Genomic DNA, 16,690 nt, shown 5'->3' with positions numbered 1-16,690 from the left:
GGAGCTGCAGCTGGTGGTGGTGCCATCTGTGTAGGTTTAGCAACTTTTTGTAAGGTAGAGAGAGTAGACTGCTGTTGTAAAGGCAGTGGAAGGGATGTGGGAGATAACATTTTTCATGTGCCCCCTGTGATATGGGAGATCTGCAGCTGTTTCTGAAAACAGGAAGTAGGAAAACTGGTTTCTCTAAACTCCTGTTGTTGCATGGAAACTTTAAAAAGAGGAGATGAAGCGGATGGTCCTGGGACTTGAGCCTTGCTTTTATTAGGGAAGACAGTAAAAACTCAGAGCTGTGTGGTGGGTGTCTGCTACCATCCAGATGATTTCTTATTTCTTTGAGTAGTGTCAAACTGGTGACAGATTGGTGTAACTTCAAAAGGAAGCAATGTGCTGGGCGAATACAGTTGATTGCAGCCACCTGTCTGAGTAGACATGTGCGCTGCCTTATTCCATTACTCCTCCAGTACTGGAAAACACCAGCTAGACATGACTTGCTTCAGTCCCTTACTTTCCCTGCAGTGCCTTTTCAGTAGGGCATGTGTTGCCTGAGACTTGTGATGGGTCTTGTGATGAATATTGATATAAAGCTGAAGTTCCAATTCTTGCTGTGATGTGAAGCTAATATATAATAATATTAACTATATTCCTCTTCTGGTTTGGGCTACCCCTGTGCTCCAGGCTCTTTAGGTTGGTGCCTGCTGAGCTGTTGCTGTAGCTGCAATACTTACTGCTCAAAGTCTTATTTGTTCTGTTGCTGCAAATGTAGAGGGGCTTTTGTTACTGTTGCAACGCTGCAGCGTGCCTGCTGTTGTACCTGAGGCCAGCAGCGGTGTGAACTTGGCGCTGCCTTTAGCCTCGGCTGGGCTCTGGTGGCACCTCCCAGCAGGAGGTGGTTCGCGGCGCTGCCCTTTGGGTGAGTGCCAGTGTGGCCAAGTGTAAAGATCCTGCGATACTGCTGATGTGGCAGGTATCTCAGCAGACCTGCGCGTGCCTCTTGGGTCTGCTCTAGCTGTACTGATCTATCTGCTCTTCACACATGTTTTCGCTGGTCTCTGTGATCACCTCCATCAGCCCCACGTAGTCACCTTCAGCTAAAGAGATGCCAGAGTCGTTGGGGGATGGACTCTCTGCTCTTCTTGGCTCTTTTGTAGGGGGAGTATTAGTGCTTCCATTTCCAGTATCTCTCATGTTCCTGGAAACCTCTGCTGGATGCTGGTCTGGAGTGCTGGTTGCATCTTCTAAACTTAGGCTGCGAGCTTCAGGGCCTGTGTTTCCCTTGTGGGATCTCTCCAGTACGGGAGATGTGACAGGAGTGAATGAGAAGCAGAAGGAGGCACTGCCTCCAGGGGTTTTGTTACTGGGGGTGTGAAAGGCACCTGAATGCTCAGAACTGGGAGTGGCAGATGCTGTGTTCTCCAGGGTTAGCCAGGGTGGGTGGGAAGCTTTCAAGCTCTTGAGGTTCTTGAAACTACCCTGCTTCTCGTGGTCTGGGGACTCTGCCAAGAAGGGGAACTTGGGACTCTCTGATGCTGTGGACTGAGCTCCTGGACTTCCTGAGGTGGCAGCTTCTCTGCTTTTACTGTTAGAGTTGCTCTCTTCTTCTACTGTTAAAACCAGTGACTCGGGACCTTTGCTCCGATCTGTTGGCCAAATAAACATTTCCCTTGCCCCTGAGCCAAGGGAGCTTTGGCTTTTATATGTATCACTGACTCTGGAAGGTGAGGAGTTGACAATGACATCCCTAAGAGAAGTCGAGCACGCAGCAATACTGGAGAGTGCTGGGGGCTTCTTACGGCCTTGGCGTCTAGAAGGGAAAATCATGGGGATAGAGCTGATCGGTGTCTGTGGGGCACTGTAGAAACCAGGTCTCTCATAAAATGGGGTTGACATGAAGGCATCAAAGTCCCTTAGTTTCCTGTCTTCGCTGTCCCACTGTTCCTGTGAGCTGGAGTCTCCCTTTGGCTGGTTGATGCTGCAAGGGCTTCCAGACTTGCCCATGTCTTGGTACGTATAATGGGAGAAGGGGGATGTGGGGTCTCCTCGCCTGCGCAGCAGGTTCATCCGGGAAGAGGACCTGGAGAAGCTTGGCGACTGGACGCCGAGGAGCCGGCCCAGGTGTCCCAGTAATGGTGTGGAGTGGTTGGCCTCCTCATTCTCTTTAATTTGCTCCAGAGGCTGGAACTCCATCTCTTCTTTCTGCATGCTGGGGAAAGGCAAAACAGGCTGTTACACAGCCACAAAAGGAGGTGGGTTCTGGTGGAGAGGCTGGCAGCAGAGGGATTGCTGCTGCCAGTGCGAAGTTGCTCCCTTCCTGTATCGCCACTGGATATGTTAGGCCCCCACAATAGGGATGCTGATAATAGAGGGGAGGGGGGAAAGAGGTCAGAGGCATCCTTTCTTTGGGAGGGTTGGCTCTTGGCTTTGGATGAGCCTAAAAGTACCTTAGAGCAAGGTTTCACAGACTATGGGGGAAGATACTACTGCTCGGTCTTCCTCCTCAAGTGCAATATCCTGCACAAGGCCTGATCCCAGGTAAATGTGGACTGTTAGACAGCCTGTGGCTGCACTCACTTGATATCAAAAGTTGAGCCAAGGAATGATGGTCGCTTGTACTCAGCAGTGGCTGCGGTGTAGGGTGGCTGGGGATCAGGCTCGTTCCAGTACAGGTCCTTCTCCAGAATGGGTAAATCTTGATGCATCTCATCCACTGCCATAAGGGAGACCTGCAGGGGACAGCAAGAATGTCATAGGGCGGGAATGGCATTCTGTGTGTCTATTATCAGTGGACAAAGGGATGCAGGGCAGTAGGAAGTGATGTAGCGCAGGAGCGAGGCAGGTGGCTGGGTTTGCTGTGTGGTTTCATGTCCCTTGGGTTGTTTTTCACGCGGAGAAATTTGATTAATTGGAAGGAAAGTGATGCTGAAAGAGACAGGAAAGCAATATGCTTACTGGGACAGAAGGGCTCAGTGTTAAGAAGGGCTGAAGGTGAAGAGTTATTGCGTGGAGGAAAGCAGAGGAAGGCAGTTCTAGGTATAGACACAGTGTGGAAAAGCTCGGGAGAGGCAGGAATGATGTTGTTCAAAGGTAGTGAGGGCAGGAAACGAACAGTCTGGATCCTTCGTGTGTGCCAGAGCATGGACTAAAGCTGTAATTGGTCTCTGTACAAAGACGGGCCAAAAGCCCTGTCTTCCCTGGTGTGTGTGGGTCTTCCTGGTCCAGGTCTTGCCCCGTGTTCTTCCTGGAGCCTGGGATGTCTCCTTGGGAATACTGAGCTGGATCCCTTCACCCTTATATTTGTTGAGAAGCCTTACATTTTCCTCCTGCTCTCCTAGCCATCTCCGTCTGGAGATCCTGGACCTCTTTGAATGCAGCCACCGACAGCTCAGGAAAGCGTGAGGGTGATGGGGACTGCTGCTCTGCCCCAGATGGGCACGGGGGGTGCAGAAGAACTTGGTGACTGCTGGCAGGGCTCTCTGAACCCTCAGGTGCAGTCCTGCCTCAGTGTTCCTCTGCAGGTCAGGCTCACCTGGAGGATCTTGCCTTCACTTTACCTGCAGGTTCCTGTCGATGAGCCAGTTGGTTTCAAAGTCATCATCGTCTTCCCCAAAAGGGTTGATGAGTTGCTCAGCCACCTGCATGTGGAGAACACATAGCAGAGGTCATCATGGTTGTACCTGCCCCTTTCCCTGCAGGGATAAGGCCTGTGGGGCAGTCTCGAGCATGATGTGCCTTGAGTTTAGAGCAATGCTGCTCCTCCCAAAAAGTGGTGGGTTAAAAATGGAGGCTTTCCAGTGGGTGGGAGACTGGTACGCACGGGTAACTGCCCCTTGCTCACACAGCCCTCCTGCTGCTGTGGACCACCACTGCGGGTAACGTGTAGCCTACTGCTGCTCTTCTCCCCCAGACTAGTCAGGACTAAAGCTTAGGGAAAGGTGGAGCTGATCTCCAGGGTGAGACACTCAGAAGCTGAGGTCTCTGCAATACCCTTGGCCCCTGATGGCTTCTCATTTGTATGCCAGCACTTGGCATCCTGCCCACAGACCGAAGAACACAGCTGGTCCCTGGTGAACCAACACTGGGAAAAACTCTTGGCTAGGTCAGATTCTAGCTCCAGACATAATTTTTTGGACTTACCTTTAACCAGCCAGCATAGAAGAAGAACTGCAAAAACGTAAAGACGGGCACAAAGAGATCTAGTTCATGGCCGGGATAGGCTTTTTCTGGATCCAGGAACTGCCGCCCGATCAGGCAGGCCAGGAAGAAGCTGTAAACAGCCACGGTCACCACCTGGGAAAGATGCCAGGGGACACACCAGAGGAGCTTGAGTTCTCACTTGCTTTCCCAGCATCCCTTTTCAGTTCCACCCCCCACATCTCCAAACAGCGGCAAGCTGCTGCAGAGCTGCTGGCTCTGTAGCCTCGTGAAAGCCTTGGATTCAGGCTTCTCCTCTGCTTTTTGCAGGAAGATGCATTTCCACTGCAGAAAGCTTTAAAAATGCCCTTTGCCCTTTAGCTGTTACATACTGTTTTTCATTCCATGCTGTTCCTGGAATGACATCTGTGTAGGCGTCACAGAAAGCCAGTGGCAGAAGAAAGCATGTGACAGCCTGGGTGGAAAGAGCTTAAAACAACTGACACATGGCATGTGCATGGCTGTTCTGCTGCTGAAGCAAGGGGTGCTGTGAGCTCCTTTCATTCTTTTCCTTGTCTTTCCTGAAAGCTCTCTTGAGCATCTCATGGCTCAGTCCATGCTGGCAGGCCACGTCCAATTTAATTTGCAGGGGAGGGACACCCTGGCAGTGCTGCGAACTCTGAACTAGCTTCTTCCTTCCTGGTCCTCACATTGGGTCTTTTTAATATTTGCCTGCTCGCCTGCCCAGATTTCAGGCTACAGTGAGCTTTGTACTTCTCTGCGATCACAGGACCGGGAACTTCCCCTTTTCAAATTAAAAGCAGCTGAGGCTCTCGCATGGTTTCTTGATGTAACAGGCAAGGGGGTTCAAAACAAACACGCAGCACCACGAGACTGGTGAGCTAGCCATGCCGTTCCTGGCAGGGAACAGCACAGGGCTGTTCCGTGATGGGCAGGACAGAGAGTGCCTGGAGCAACAGACTTTGCATTGTGGATGGAGCCCGATTAAAAAAACGGGTTGTGTACAGCAGAGGGGGCAAAGGCATGCTATGATACTGCTTTTCCCAATGTGTTCCCCATTAACCTTCAGCACTGCTGCGTGAACAGAAGCAGTTTCCATTTCATGGTGGAGTGCGTTAGTGTTACCTGAGCAGCTGGATTGTGTGAGACAAAGGAGCAAGCTGGTGCCAAAGTGTCTGTCTGGGTTTATATCGAGACCACCATTAAACACCGGAGTACACGCACACCGCTGCCTTTCACACACGTGGCATAGCTCCACCAGAGCTGCCCTGCCTGCTGGAGCAGCTTTGCTGCCAGACAGATCTCAGCTCTGATGGGTAGGAAGGGACTTCTTGAGGGACATGCTCCCTGCAGGGAGTGGGTCAGTGTGTATCTGTGTTTTCCACGGCACGCAGTGTGGTTAGTTACCTCTGGTGTTTCTGTGGAGGTGGCTGTGTCGGAGTTGGGGAAATAAGGCTGGGCTGGGCTGCTGAGCTGCGTGTGTGAGAAAGCCGATGCGTGTAGGTAGGGATGAGGGGTCCAAGTGTACCTCATGTCAGCTTGGCCCCTGTGCGACTCAGGTACGGGTGTAAATGGGGGTGCGCCTTGTAGCAGGGCAGTGTGCACAGGCAGGCAGCAGAGCAGTAGTTGTGGGGGGTCCCTTCTCACCTGAGTGTAGACCAGGGGGATGCTGATCCAGTCGTACCCATAGAGTCGCCCACACTGGCTGCGCAAGGTGTTGAGCTCCTGCAGTGGGGAAAAGGAATGGCCTGTCAGCGTAACTTCGCGTCTCCTTGCTGGGGATGCTGAGCCTCTCCGGCCCCATCGCCCCTCATCGCTCCAGCCCGTTCCCTCCTGCTCACACCTCCTCTGGAGGGGGCTGCCCAGCCAGGACTCCTGCTCGCTGGCTGCCCAGCAGAGGCTCATGCTCACCCTGGAGGAACTCCTTGCTGCCTGGGTGTCTCCATCTGAGCCCAAGATCCCTTCCTAGCTCACTTCATAGCTGAGTTCATCTCCTCACAAAATGAGCAGCGGGCAGGTTAGACAAAGAATGTCTCGGGAGCATCCGTTTCTCTCTCCTGACTGTATACTGAATCTGGATAAATAGCCCAGAGGGAGATATCTCTCTCTGGGCAGATGAATCTCACTCCAGGCAACAGAAACAATGTGACTTTCTCTGCACATGAATATCAGAAAGGATGAGCTGCTCTGGACCTTTTCTCTCTGCAGCTGGGCAAGGATCATTTCCAGGGCTTGTCTGTGGAGCATGGCCTGCTTCCCAGGACAATCTAAGAATTTTAAATAGTGAAGTTTTCTACAGGGACCTTGGTTGTTGGGGATGCTTTTGACCTCTTGGTTTCTTCCAGATACATGCTTCCTTGTGGTTTTTTCATCTGTACCCTAGAGACCTCCACTGGCCACTGTCGCTGGCTGGTCTGAAGCGTGGGAAGGCTGATCCAGGACCTGCTGTATGGGTGTCTCCCTTACCACACCTAGATGTGAGTCTTGTGTTCCTCCCGGTCCCACATTTGAGAAGGATGTTGCATTCCCCTTGCCTCTAATATATGTGACATTGCTACCACGTCAGCAGGCCATGAAAATCTCTGTTCTGTCACAAGCTAGAGAGTGGCAGTGGGGGCATTTCCCATCAAAGTTAGTGTAATGTCCCCAGGGACAGGCTTGGCTCACTGTCCTACCTCACCATTCCTATTCCTTGCCTGACTCTGGAAATCCCCATAGTTCTGCCCTGGGGACTGGATGAGAATCTCAAACAGTTGCCTATTGCCTCTGTCGCTCACATTCAGGATGCCTTGGAGCAGCACGCTGTCCCGGATTCTCCCCTCATTCCTTGCCTTCACAGCCAGATTGGAGAACCACACACACGGGATCCAAAACTTGTTGTGGGGGGAATTCAAGCTCTCAAACTTCTTGTGCTCTTCTGGTGTCATGAGGCCTGGGTAAAAAAAGAGTAGATGGGAGAGGGATGGCTATAGAGGGCAAAAGGAATTGATCTGGTCTGAAATGAAAACATCTAAATCTCAGGTGGTCACCTTAGCTCTCCTTAAAAATCACAGGAAAGACTCAGACACTCAGACTTTGGGAGACACAAGGGAGGAGGACAAGTCGTCTTGTTAGAACAGTGAGTTACAGAAGTGTGAGAGGCAGGCTTTATTGCCTTTCACTTTGGATGTCTGCAGCATACCCGACCAGGTCACAGTCAGCAGGGAGATAAAGTACTGCTGAGGGTGCAGTTGCCCGGTGTACGCAGACATGTGTTGAGAATGGGATAACTTGTGTCCTAAAATTGCCTGGTTCTCTCTCTGGATTGCAAAGGGAACCCAGTTGACTAGGGCAGGTGCAGACATCTCCCTTTGGGCAGAGTGGGAAATGTCCCTTGAGGAGCATCTTCAGAGAGGATTCAGGGAGCCCAGCAGTTAAGGTTGGTGGTCCAAGGCTCCAGTTCCCACCTTCATGGTGGAAAACTGTTGCCCTGAGGGAGGACAAACATACCACTTGGCAGAGGTCTGCTTGTGCTCTGCTACAGATCTGTGCACAGGGTCACTCACTACAGAGAGCTCTTCTCTTCCCATGCACGCTTCCAGTGCAGGGTGAGCAGCTCCTGGTGAAGTCACTGCACCACAGGCATCCGAACCTGGCCAGCCAGAGCTGCCCTGTGACCTGCAGCGCATCTACATTCACAAACTGGATCTCAACACTCTCCTTACACAAAACATTGGGGCAGAGACCCTTCATCTTTCAGACAAGCCTTCCAGCCACTGGTAGGAACAAGCATGCTGTGCAAAGGGGAAGCATAAGCAGTTGATTATTTCAGAAGAGCAGAGCTAGGGCACGAGCAGATGCTTAGCACCTGCTGCAGACATCAGCTGAGCACATTGCAGCACTATCCCATCTCCTGTCTGAAGAGCACGTGGCCCTTTTCAAGGCTCTTTGCCCTAAAACCAGCAGCGAGGTGCTGCTGTCTGCTCGGTGTCAGAGCTGTGCAGGAGGCAGTACTGGTACTGACCTGCCCTCACGACGTGCTCCATGCTGGGGAAGCGCTTGTAAACAGCAGTGCTGACTGAGCGCAAGATCAGCACGCTGCAGAGGTTGCTGTAGCGCATGAGGGTACGACGCAGGAGCCGCCCATACTCGTCCTCCCCATCCACGTTGCAGGAGACCAAGTTCATGATCCGGTCAGGCCATGGGATGCTCTCATACTGAGCCCACCAGCGGGACACCACCAGAGCCACGTAGAAACCTAGAGGTGAGCTGAGCAAATTAGCCATCCTAAAGGAGTGGGAGGTGTAAATGCTGGTGTATAGGAAGTCTGGTACTGCTTCTGCAGGGATGGGTGCAGGCATGCCTGGAGGGCAATTCAGATCTCCATGCTGACGTTAAGAGTCTGGGTTTCATGGTTTATTTGGTGCTACTTGGTGCCTGCCCTCCTGGCAGAACCCAGAGCACGCTTGTACAGCTGACAGCTGTGTGCTGGGGGCGTAGCTCACAGCTGAGGTGTGAAACCCTGTATTCTGCCTGAGGGGTTTTACAAAGGCAGAGGGAGGGACCTGCTCAGTGAATCTTGCCCGCCTGCAGACCTGTGCCAAACCAGGGTCCAGTGCTGTCCCTTTCCCCTCTCTGTGTTCCCAGGCAGAGCTCCTTACCCAGCACAAAGGACACGGGGATTAGCTCAGCATAGCTGTTGCAGTAGAGCGCCAGCTTCTCAAACATCAGCCTTTGGCTCTCACTCAGGATCAGCCTAAAAGGGAGAAACAGCAGCATCAGCCTCAAAGAAGAGTCTATGCCTTGTTGGCCTGCTGGGACAGGAATCTGGCCAGGGAAGCCAAGGATGGGTAGTCACAACTCTGCTACGCTGTGAGGCTGGGGATGATGTGAGTGAACAGCCTGGGACACCAGCCCACCTCCCCAAAACACCCTGCTGACCAGCCCAAAGGAGCTCGAAGTGGGCATTGATGGAGAGCGTGTGGCGAGTGATTCAGTTTGATGTCAGGAACCACCCCTGTTTTTCTCAGGAGAGTGCTGTGGGGTATCCAGCATTTGACACAGAGCTTGGATGTGCACCATGGTTCACTTAATATCCTGCAAAATGTCAGTGTAAACTCTGCTCTTAGGTGAGTTCCTGCTTCTTAGAGCTGCTTCCCTGCCTCTGTGCTGCATCTGTGATCGAACCAGCGAGGGGAGCTCCCTGTCTTTCCTCATCAAAACAAGACCAGCTACAGACTGACGATGCCTGATCACGGATCTGTGGTCTCAGAGCTGATGTCTGCTCTCAAAAACGTGCCCAAATTATTGCCTGTTGTGTAAGGAGGGAAACTCTCTCCTAAAGCTCCCCGCTGGGGGCCATCTCCAGTATTGGTTCAGTCTTGGTCTCCACTGATCTACACATTACTTTTCTGTAGGAAATCATCAAATCCAACTCTTCATCCCGTGGAAGAGAAACCGTGTTACTTCCCAGGGCTGAAAAAGGAGATTTCTCAGTTGCTAAGCCATATTGGAGCAGTGAGGAAGGACCTTTCCTTTCCTGGCCAGCTGCTCCTCCCCAGGATCACTATCCCAGTCCTGTGTTGCTCAGTTGTCCTGCTCCAGGGCAGGCTGAGAGTGAGGGGTGTGTTAGTGTCGGGGTGTAAGGATGCTTACCTGTAGACAAGACTGATGGTGAAGTAGAGAGAGATGAAAATAAGGAACTCAGAGTAAAGAAGTTTGTAGATGCTTCCTTTCCATTGGAGCAGGAGCTGTGAGAAGGTGCCTAGGCGGGCGTCAGCCACACGGTTGGTGTATGTCACCGTCATCACAGATCCTAGTGGAGATACAAAGCGAGCAGATGTTGAAGCTGCCAGCAAGCTTGCACAGAGGGAAGAGACACGGACACCTCAAGTGTCCCAGCAAGCGAACAGGAAGGAAGGAAGGAACAACGAGCTGAGATCAAAAGACAGGTAAGATGAAGTCAGTGACATAGAGAACTAGGAGGACATTGATGGGAGGCAATTAATTTGATGACCTTGCCATCTTTTTTCTGCCTTCGAGCTGGTTACAATGATAGAAAATACACTTTCTGGTGGAGCCCTTGGTTTCAAGCGTTGATTGTCAGCAGTCAAGCGGGGCTGGTTGGTTGGAGAGGACAAAGCCCAATTGCCACTCCCTTCCACAAAAGGGAGTTGTTTAAGCTCACTTCTTAGGGTCACAGACTCCAAAGTTGCTTAAGCCATTAATTTTTTTCTTATAGTACTTTCTTCAAATATGTTTCTGTAAATCTACTGTTTGGGAAGTGTCTTCCTGAAATACTGCTGGGGGAAAAAAAAAAAAAAGCCCAAAGGAAAGCAAAAACCCCAGAAAGGAGAGATTTCTTGGTATTGATCCAGATGAAGGTAGCCCTGGAGATTTGATGGGGTTTGTAGCACTTGCCCAACAAGTATAGCTGTCTTTAAATTTGGGCTGAGGGCCATATCTGGACAATGCTGGTCCTAGTCCTGCAGGCAGAACAGTCCCCCCTGTTAGAGAACGGAGGGATGGAATTTGGCTCACAGAGCACGAATACGAGCAGCTCTGCCTCCCCTCTCCTTCAACCATACGTTGCACAATAAATCACACTGGATCAAAAAAGGCATTCGGGCTCCTGAAATGCTTCCCAAACATGCAGGATCCCCATTGCACTTTTTCTAGCATAACCTTGGATAAATAATTCTTTATCATCAGTTAATAATCAGACTCACATTCAAATAATCCTGACTTTGTAAAAAAAAAAACAAACAAACCCAAACCACCAGTGTAATCCATGCCAGGCAGATAGGTGAATGATCCCTTGGTTTATAAATAATTATCCAATGTGAAACTGTTGGTATTTCTAATCTTAACGAGTTACCAGGTTGTGACACAGGCATTGCTGTTTAAGAGGCAATGATGTTAATAGTTATGGGGCCTTGGGCTTTTCCCTGAATGGTGGAGGTAAAGCAGCACTTTAAGGGACAATTCAGCTGCTTTGTAGCAGCAGCTGAAAGCAGATAAGCTTGTGTCCATGCTCTTCATTTAAGCATCTTGCTGAAAGACCTACACTTAGGTGGGGACCAACTCAAGTCCCGGTGAGCTGGTGCAGTGAAGAAAACCAGCAAAGTCTGTTTTGTTGGTTACTTCAACCAAATAGCATCTTTGTCCTGGCTTTGGCTTTTCAGTGCTGCTCCTCCTTTGGGTTTCCCTGTCATATCTCTCCCTGAGGCCCCTCTCCCAGGTTCTATCAAAGGAGCAGAGCTGGCCCCTGCCCTGCCAAGGGCTCCCCAGCTGCACAAATGCACCTTTCACTGGAGCCTCGTGCACATTCATGCCATTTCCATATGATTGCTAGCCAGTGCAGAGGACTTGGAAGAGCAGTTTTTAATTGCCCTGGAGACTGCACACATATGGGCTATACAGGTGAGAAACGTATGCAAACACCCATAGATTCGTTGGGGGCTGCTTACAGAAAGCTGGCTGTTTTCTCTATGCTTTGGGTCTTGAAAGTGCTCAGGGAGACTGTTGTGTAATTCAAATACAGATTCACTTTTTACCAAACATGGAAAACTTCAACTCCTGTCCATGTAAATAATGGATGGCACCCACCTCTACACAGTTCTGCTCCGGCACAGGATATGGGGCTTTTCCCAGTGCTTTTTCCTCCAGCCCTGAATGATGAAGGCACTTCCCTGCCCACCTGCCAAGCCTGTGCGGGACTGCCCCGGGATGGCACTCGGCAGTTGGCACACTCAGTACCATTTGGGGTCGAGGTAGGTGGCGGGAGGCGACTCACCGCAGCACCGGCTCTGGCACACTGAGTCGGTACGGGGAAGAAGAGCCGTGTCCTGCGGCACCCACAGAGCCCGCTCCCCAGGGAGACCCTGCCTGAGCCCTCCTGCCTGATCCGACCGGACTCACCATTGCACCTGAAGGTCGACCGACACCAGTCAGACCATGGGAATCCACAGCGCCCAAGATTCTGCAGCACCAAGGCTGTGGCAGGTGCGTTACCCACCACGTAAGAAGGCAGACAGACATGAGCAGCTAGCGCAAAGATGGAGAAGAAGCAGACAGAGTGGACAGATGGAGTGAGACGAGGTCACAGGTAGGCAGGAACATAGATCTTTGAAGGAATCTATCTGCTCTTGGGAGGACTAGATACTTACAGTCATGGGCTTCTGAGCTGCGTTGGAGGCTGTGGAGGTTTGGTCCTGCATGTGTCCTTGCGGGGTCCTTTGTGGCCCACGCCACGGCCCGCCTCCTCGTGCCCCCTTGGCTCATGGGGGGATTGAACCTGACCGGCACGGTGTGCTAAGGAGCCTGAAACCCACTTGGGAGCTGCAGCCGGTCACTTGATGCTGTAATCCTTCCTCATTACAAAAGAGACTCTGTTGTCTTTTGCCCTGTTCCCTTCTAATCTTCTGAGTAAGCCCTGCGTGTTTATAGAGGCGGCTGGAGGAGGGGGAGGCAGGGCTGGCTGCTCCGCGGCTGCTGCTGCTAACTCCTGGCACAGCCGTGGTGGCTGCCAGGAGAGAGGCATTTTTCCTCTAATTCTTTCCTGTTTGGTCCCTTTCTCTGTCACAATCTTAACAGGAGCCCCAGGAGATTAAGTAGGGCTGGAATTTTCCACAAAGGCTATGAAAATGTGTGGCTCTTGGGGGCTGCCCAGCTCTCTCTTCCCTGGGGAAGCTCTTGGCTCCTTAGGTTGGTGGAGCACCTGGTCTGTGCTCTGCCTGGCTCTTGTGTGATGTTCCTCTGTCACTCCTCACTGTCTCTGTTGTCCCTGGATGAGTTTGCCATCTCTTCCAGCTGTGGTTTGGATGTTAGGGGCTTCCACTCTGCTGCTCTCTCCCTGAGACTCTTCCCATGTGTTCGCTTTCTTTTCTGCATGCTTGCTCCGGCAGTGCTTGGGGGCTGTCACAGCTCTTCCTTGCATGCCACCCGGGGAAACGCTGGCCCTTGCCTTTGTCCTCAAGCCCCCACCAAGCCAGAGAACTCCTTGCCTCTGTCTCTCCAGGGTCTTTGGTCCCTTTTCTGCTCCCAAGCTGCTCCTTGCAATTGTGACCATCCCTCTTTTCCACCATCTCCTGCAATCTCTCCTGCCAGGTCTTTAAGACATTCCCCTTCCATGAGGCTGGGAATCAAGATCCTTTCTTACCAAATCGGTCCTGCTGTGGTGTGCATCCTTCACTGTCAGCAGGCTCCTGGGTAGCCACCCTGGGCCCATAGGCACAGGACTTCATGTAGCCCACGGCTCTTCAGGAGGATCTCCATGTCCTTCCACCTCCTTTCTGCTCATTCTGTTGGGAAGTTGTTTCTGTTGCCCAGGTAATAACATCTGTCCCCTAAACACCTGTATTTCCTCCAGGCAGCTCTCGCTGAGCTGCTACAACATTCCATGACCTGGAGACAGGGAGCTGGTCTTGAGCCAAGCCACAGCCCTGTGTCACCACCTGGGCCCAACTTCAGAAGTGTGCTCTGGATTTTTGGAGGCTCTAGGCCAGCGTTGTCCCTCGGAGATATACTGACTGTGTTATCTGCTCCGTTACAGGGCTGGACTTGCTGTGCGGTCCCTGAAACTTTGTACCTAAGGTCTCGGCTGCTCCCGAAGGGGCCTTTCATTGCCCAGGAGCATGGGGTTGGGACAGGGTCTCCAAGTGACTTGAGATCATGATAATGTCTTGAAACATCAAAAAGCTATGTGAATGGGGGTAGGAGCTGGGAGAGCACTGGGCAGACCCTCTCTGAAGGCAACATGGTCCATGCGACAGCACTGTTCCACGGTTTGGTCCTCCCCTTGCGGGAGGTATCCAGAGAGAAGGAATTAGTGGACAGGCAGGCTGAGGCAGTTCCTGAGGGTCTCAGTGCCTGAGTCCTCATCCCCACACGTGGCAAGGGGACAAAAATGGTTCAGGTTAGGAAGCTGTTGGGAGTGGTTTGGGTCTCTTTGGGGGGGGACTCTTAACATGAAAACCTCAGATGTCCTGCCCTTTGTGGAAGGGTGTGCTGGCATCTGGGGGACTCTGCTGCCCTCCTCTGAGAGCAGCTCAGCTGGCAGCTCGCGTGGTGCAGAGCTGCTGTTGGGACAGCATGAAATATTTGTGGAATTTAATATGAAAGTAAATAACTGAGGGGCTACCAGCCTGGCATCGCTGCTTGGATCTTTTTTCACCTCCCCTGTGGCTTCAGTGTTCGCAGGACTTGAGGAAGATGCCGGTCTGAAAGCCTGCCTTGCACAGGAGCAGAGGAGGAAGCACGGAGGTGGTGAAATCCATCTTCAGTCTCACAGCACTGGAATCATTCTCATTTTCTCCATTTTACAGATGTAGAGGTTGGCTTACCGTGATGGGAAGTGAATCCCCGCCTTGGGAGCCCCAAAGGGCCACCCTCTGTGCCGAGTTAGCTGCAGCTCTCTGGGAAAGGCTCGGTGCCCTCCTTGCTGTCTCCCAGAGAATAAGAAGTGCTTTTCTGAGAAGGACACCATGGGTCCAAAAGCTTGGTGAAATCCCTTTCCCTTCTCTAGTTTTAGTGCTGAGATAGACAACGAAGCAGCTGGCATCAGGGGTGGCTCTCAAACTGGTGGTCTTCCCTGGAATCTGATGTAATTAAAAAAAAAACCCCACAAATGTGGAAAGTATCTGAGGAGGTGCTCTTTTGCACAGACAGGATTCCCTCTGAGGTTTGAGCTGTCCGTGAGTGTTTGAAGAGGATACAGCAACCCTCAGTCCTTTTTTGAGGACCCCCATACTTCTTCCCTTTACGTTGCAGAATTCCTCACTAACTCTGCACCATCCTGGGGGGGCTCTGAGAGCTGGGGACATGCGAAGGGTGCTGCCTGTCCCCCACTCGAGCTCAGTCTGGTAATTTCTTTCTTCAAGGACTATGTGCTGTTCTGACATAGGGAGGGCGTAACTTGCTTAGAAACTTAGAAGTTTCTGGTTTGGATACACAGTGACCAAATCAGCCAGTGGAAAGGAAGATCTTCCTAAAAAGCTGACCGGCAGTCCCCAATTCACTCTGAGTTTCCCAGCTGCTCTTCTTCCTTTTCCATCTGGCATCTCTCCCCCTGGATTCAGGCTGAACCCTACCTTCAAAGGATGCTGCTGAGCGTGAGGTTGCTCTCTATCTGCTCAGTGCTGTGATGTGACTGCTCCTAGCAGCACCCATCGGAGCCACACAGCCCTGCTGCCCCAGGCTAGCCCCTGTGCCCTTCTGGCTCTCAGGAGCTGAGCATTACGCTTTTGCAGTCTCCTTTTCACCCTGTTGCCCTGGAACAGGGCCTGCACTTTGTTGGGTGATCAAGGCAGATCCCTTCTATGAAACCAGAGATCTTAGACCCAGAGATCACAGAGGACCCTTGCTGAAGCCCTTCCAGCCAGCTGAGCGAGCATGCTGCACAGCCGGCCAAGGGAGGGGGGCGAGGGGATGGATGGAGCCTGGAGTTTTAGGCCATTTGTTTTCATTCTCATTTTCATAGCAATAACATCTGGACTGGGTTTGCTGCTTCAGGAGTGTAGTCCTCCTTTCCAAGCTCTGAGATAATCCCTGTTCCTCATTCCCTTCCCAGCCCGCATCTGTGTTTTTCTTTTTTTTTCTTTTTTTCCCTTTTTTTTTTTTTTTTAATATTGTAGTAGGATCTGAACCCATGAGCAGACAAGGCAGCCCAGAGGAGGCTGGAGCCCTCTCCCATGACCAGGAAGCATCTCTGCTGGGCAGGGTGTCCTAGCTGAGAGCTGCTTTTGCTCTGCAGGGTGGTCTTGCGCCTTGTTTGAACCAAACTCAGGATTTTGAGTCCTGCTCTTCATTTATGACTCATTCAGAGGAAGACACGGGCATTCTGGGAGGGAATATGAGGGACCAGGCTGATGCAGAGAGCTTGCTGTCTACAGGAGGCAGTTAGGACCACCATCGCAGTTCCCACTAAATGGGAGTCTCTGCTTTGCTCTGGTGTCCCCCAGTCGGTCGGTACATGTGCATTTGTGTCTGCTCCACACAGCCTGGACTGAGAGGACGTCACTGGGGAATGGTGTGGAGGGACTCCAGGAGTGACAGGGGTCTGCTCGGGCTGCCGGGGGAGGTGTTCAGGCTGGAGTCCACCCACTTGGGTGCCACAAGTGTATCCCTGCACCTGAGAGACCCAGAGGAAGGACTGGGAGGGTCCTTTGCTTTGTGAAAGATTTGTGGGGAGCAAGGGACCTGACTCAAGAAGACAAAGCATTAGCAAGATGCTTCTTTGCCTGGAGGAGGTGGGACAATGAGAAGCAGAAGGGGAAGAGTCAGGGAGGTCAGTAGCTTGCCAAGGTGGGTCTGCAGGAGGGTTGGCGGGGAGGTTGAGTGGGTACAAGTGATGGAGCAAAGGCAGTGGAAGTGGGGAAGATATGGGGGGGGAAAGTGTGACTAAAAAAGCCTGTGGCAATGCAGAGGTACCATGTCAGAGCCTTCACAACAGGTATATGCCATGCTGGGAGACTTGCAGGAGGCAAAGTGGATTTTATGACACTATGTTACCCAGAGGTCAGTGATGTTTTCAGCTTCCATGAAATGTAAGTGGGAAATGATG

At 51.9% G+C, this 16,690-nt stretch overlaps 1 protein-coding gene and 1 long non-coding RNA gene across 2 annotated transcripts; one reads left to right on the top strand and one right to left on the bottom strand.

The window, feature by feature from the left end:
• Nucleotides 1-554: 554 nt before the first annotated feature.
• Nucleotides 555-10,015, bottom strand: LOC121094624 (bestrophin-1-like). The gene is made up of 9 exons (XM_040608530.1): nt 9,784-10,015; nt 8,790-8,884; nt 8,153-8,386; nt 6,927-7,081; nt 5,797-5,874; nt 4,132-4,284; nt 3,549-3,629; nt 2,569-2,720; nt 555-2,200 (listed from the first exon to the last, which is right to left on the bottom strand). The coding sequence occupies exons 1-9, from the start codon at nt 9,933-9,935 to the stop codon at nt 1,003-1,005; spliced, it is 2,298 nt and encodes a 765-aa protein (XP_040464464.1). The 5' UTR covers nt 9,936-10,015; the 3' UTR covers nt 555-1,002.
• LOC121094627 lies at nt 6,166-8,865 on the top strand. The gene is made up of 3 exons (XR_005829904.1): nt 6,166-6,626; nt 8,302-8,392; nt 8,776-8,865. It is a non-coding gene; the product is annotated as an uncharacterized LOC121094627 (long non-coding RNA).
• Nucleotides 10,016-16,690: the final 6,675 nt, after the last annotated feature.

The sequence above is a fragment of the Falco naumanni genome, chromosome 10 (genome assembly GCF_017639655.2).
Source record: "Falco naumanni isolate bFalNau1 chromosome 10, bFalNau1.pat, whole genome shotgun sequence".
NCBI classification, from domain to species: domain Eukaryota; kingdom Metazoa; phylum Chordata; class Aves; order Falconiformes; family Falconidae; genus Falco; species Falco naumanni.
This window is presented reverse-complemented; position numbering and strand designations above follow the sequence as displayed.

Bases quoted from the DNA above. Each gene is read 5' to 3' on its own strand.
- LOC121094624 (XM_040608530.1), bottom strand. From the start codon at position 9,935: ATGACGGTGACATACACCAACCGTGTGGCTGACGCCCGCCTAGGCACC. The intron at 8,885-9,783 runs GTAAGCATCCTT...TCTCCCTTTTAG, and splicing joins ACCATCAGTCTTGTCTACAG to GCTGATCCTGAGTGAGAGCC. The intron at 8,387-8,789 runs GTAAGGAGCTCT...GCTCACCTCTAG, and splicing joins CCCCGTGTCCTTTGTGCTGG to GTTTCTACGTGGCTCTGGTG.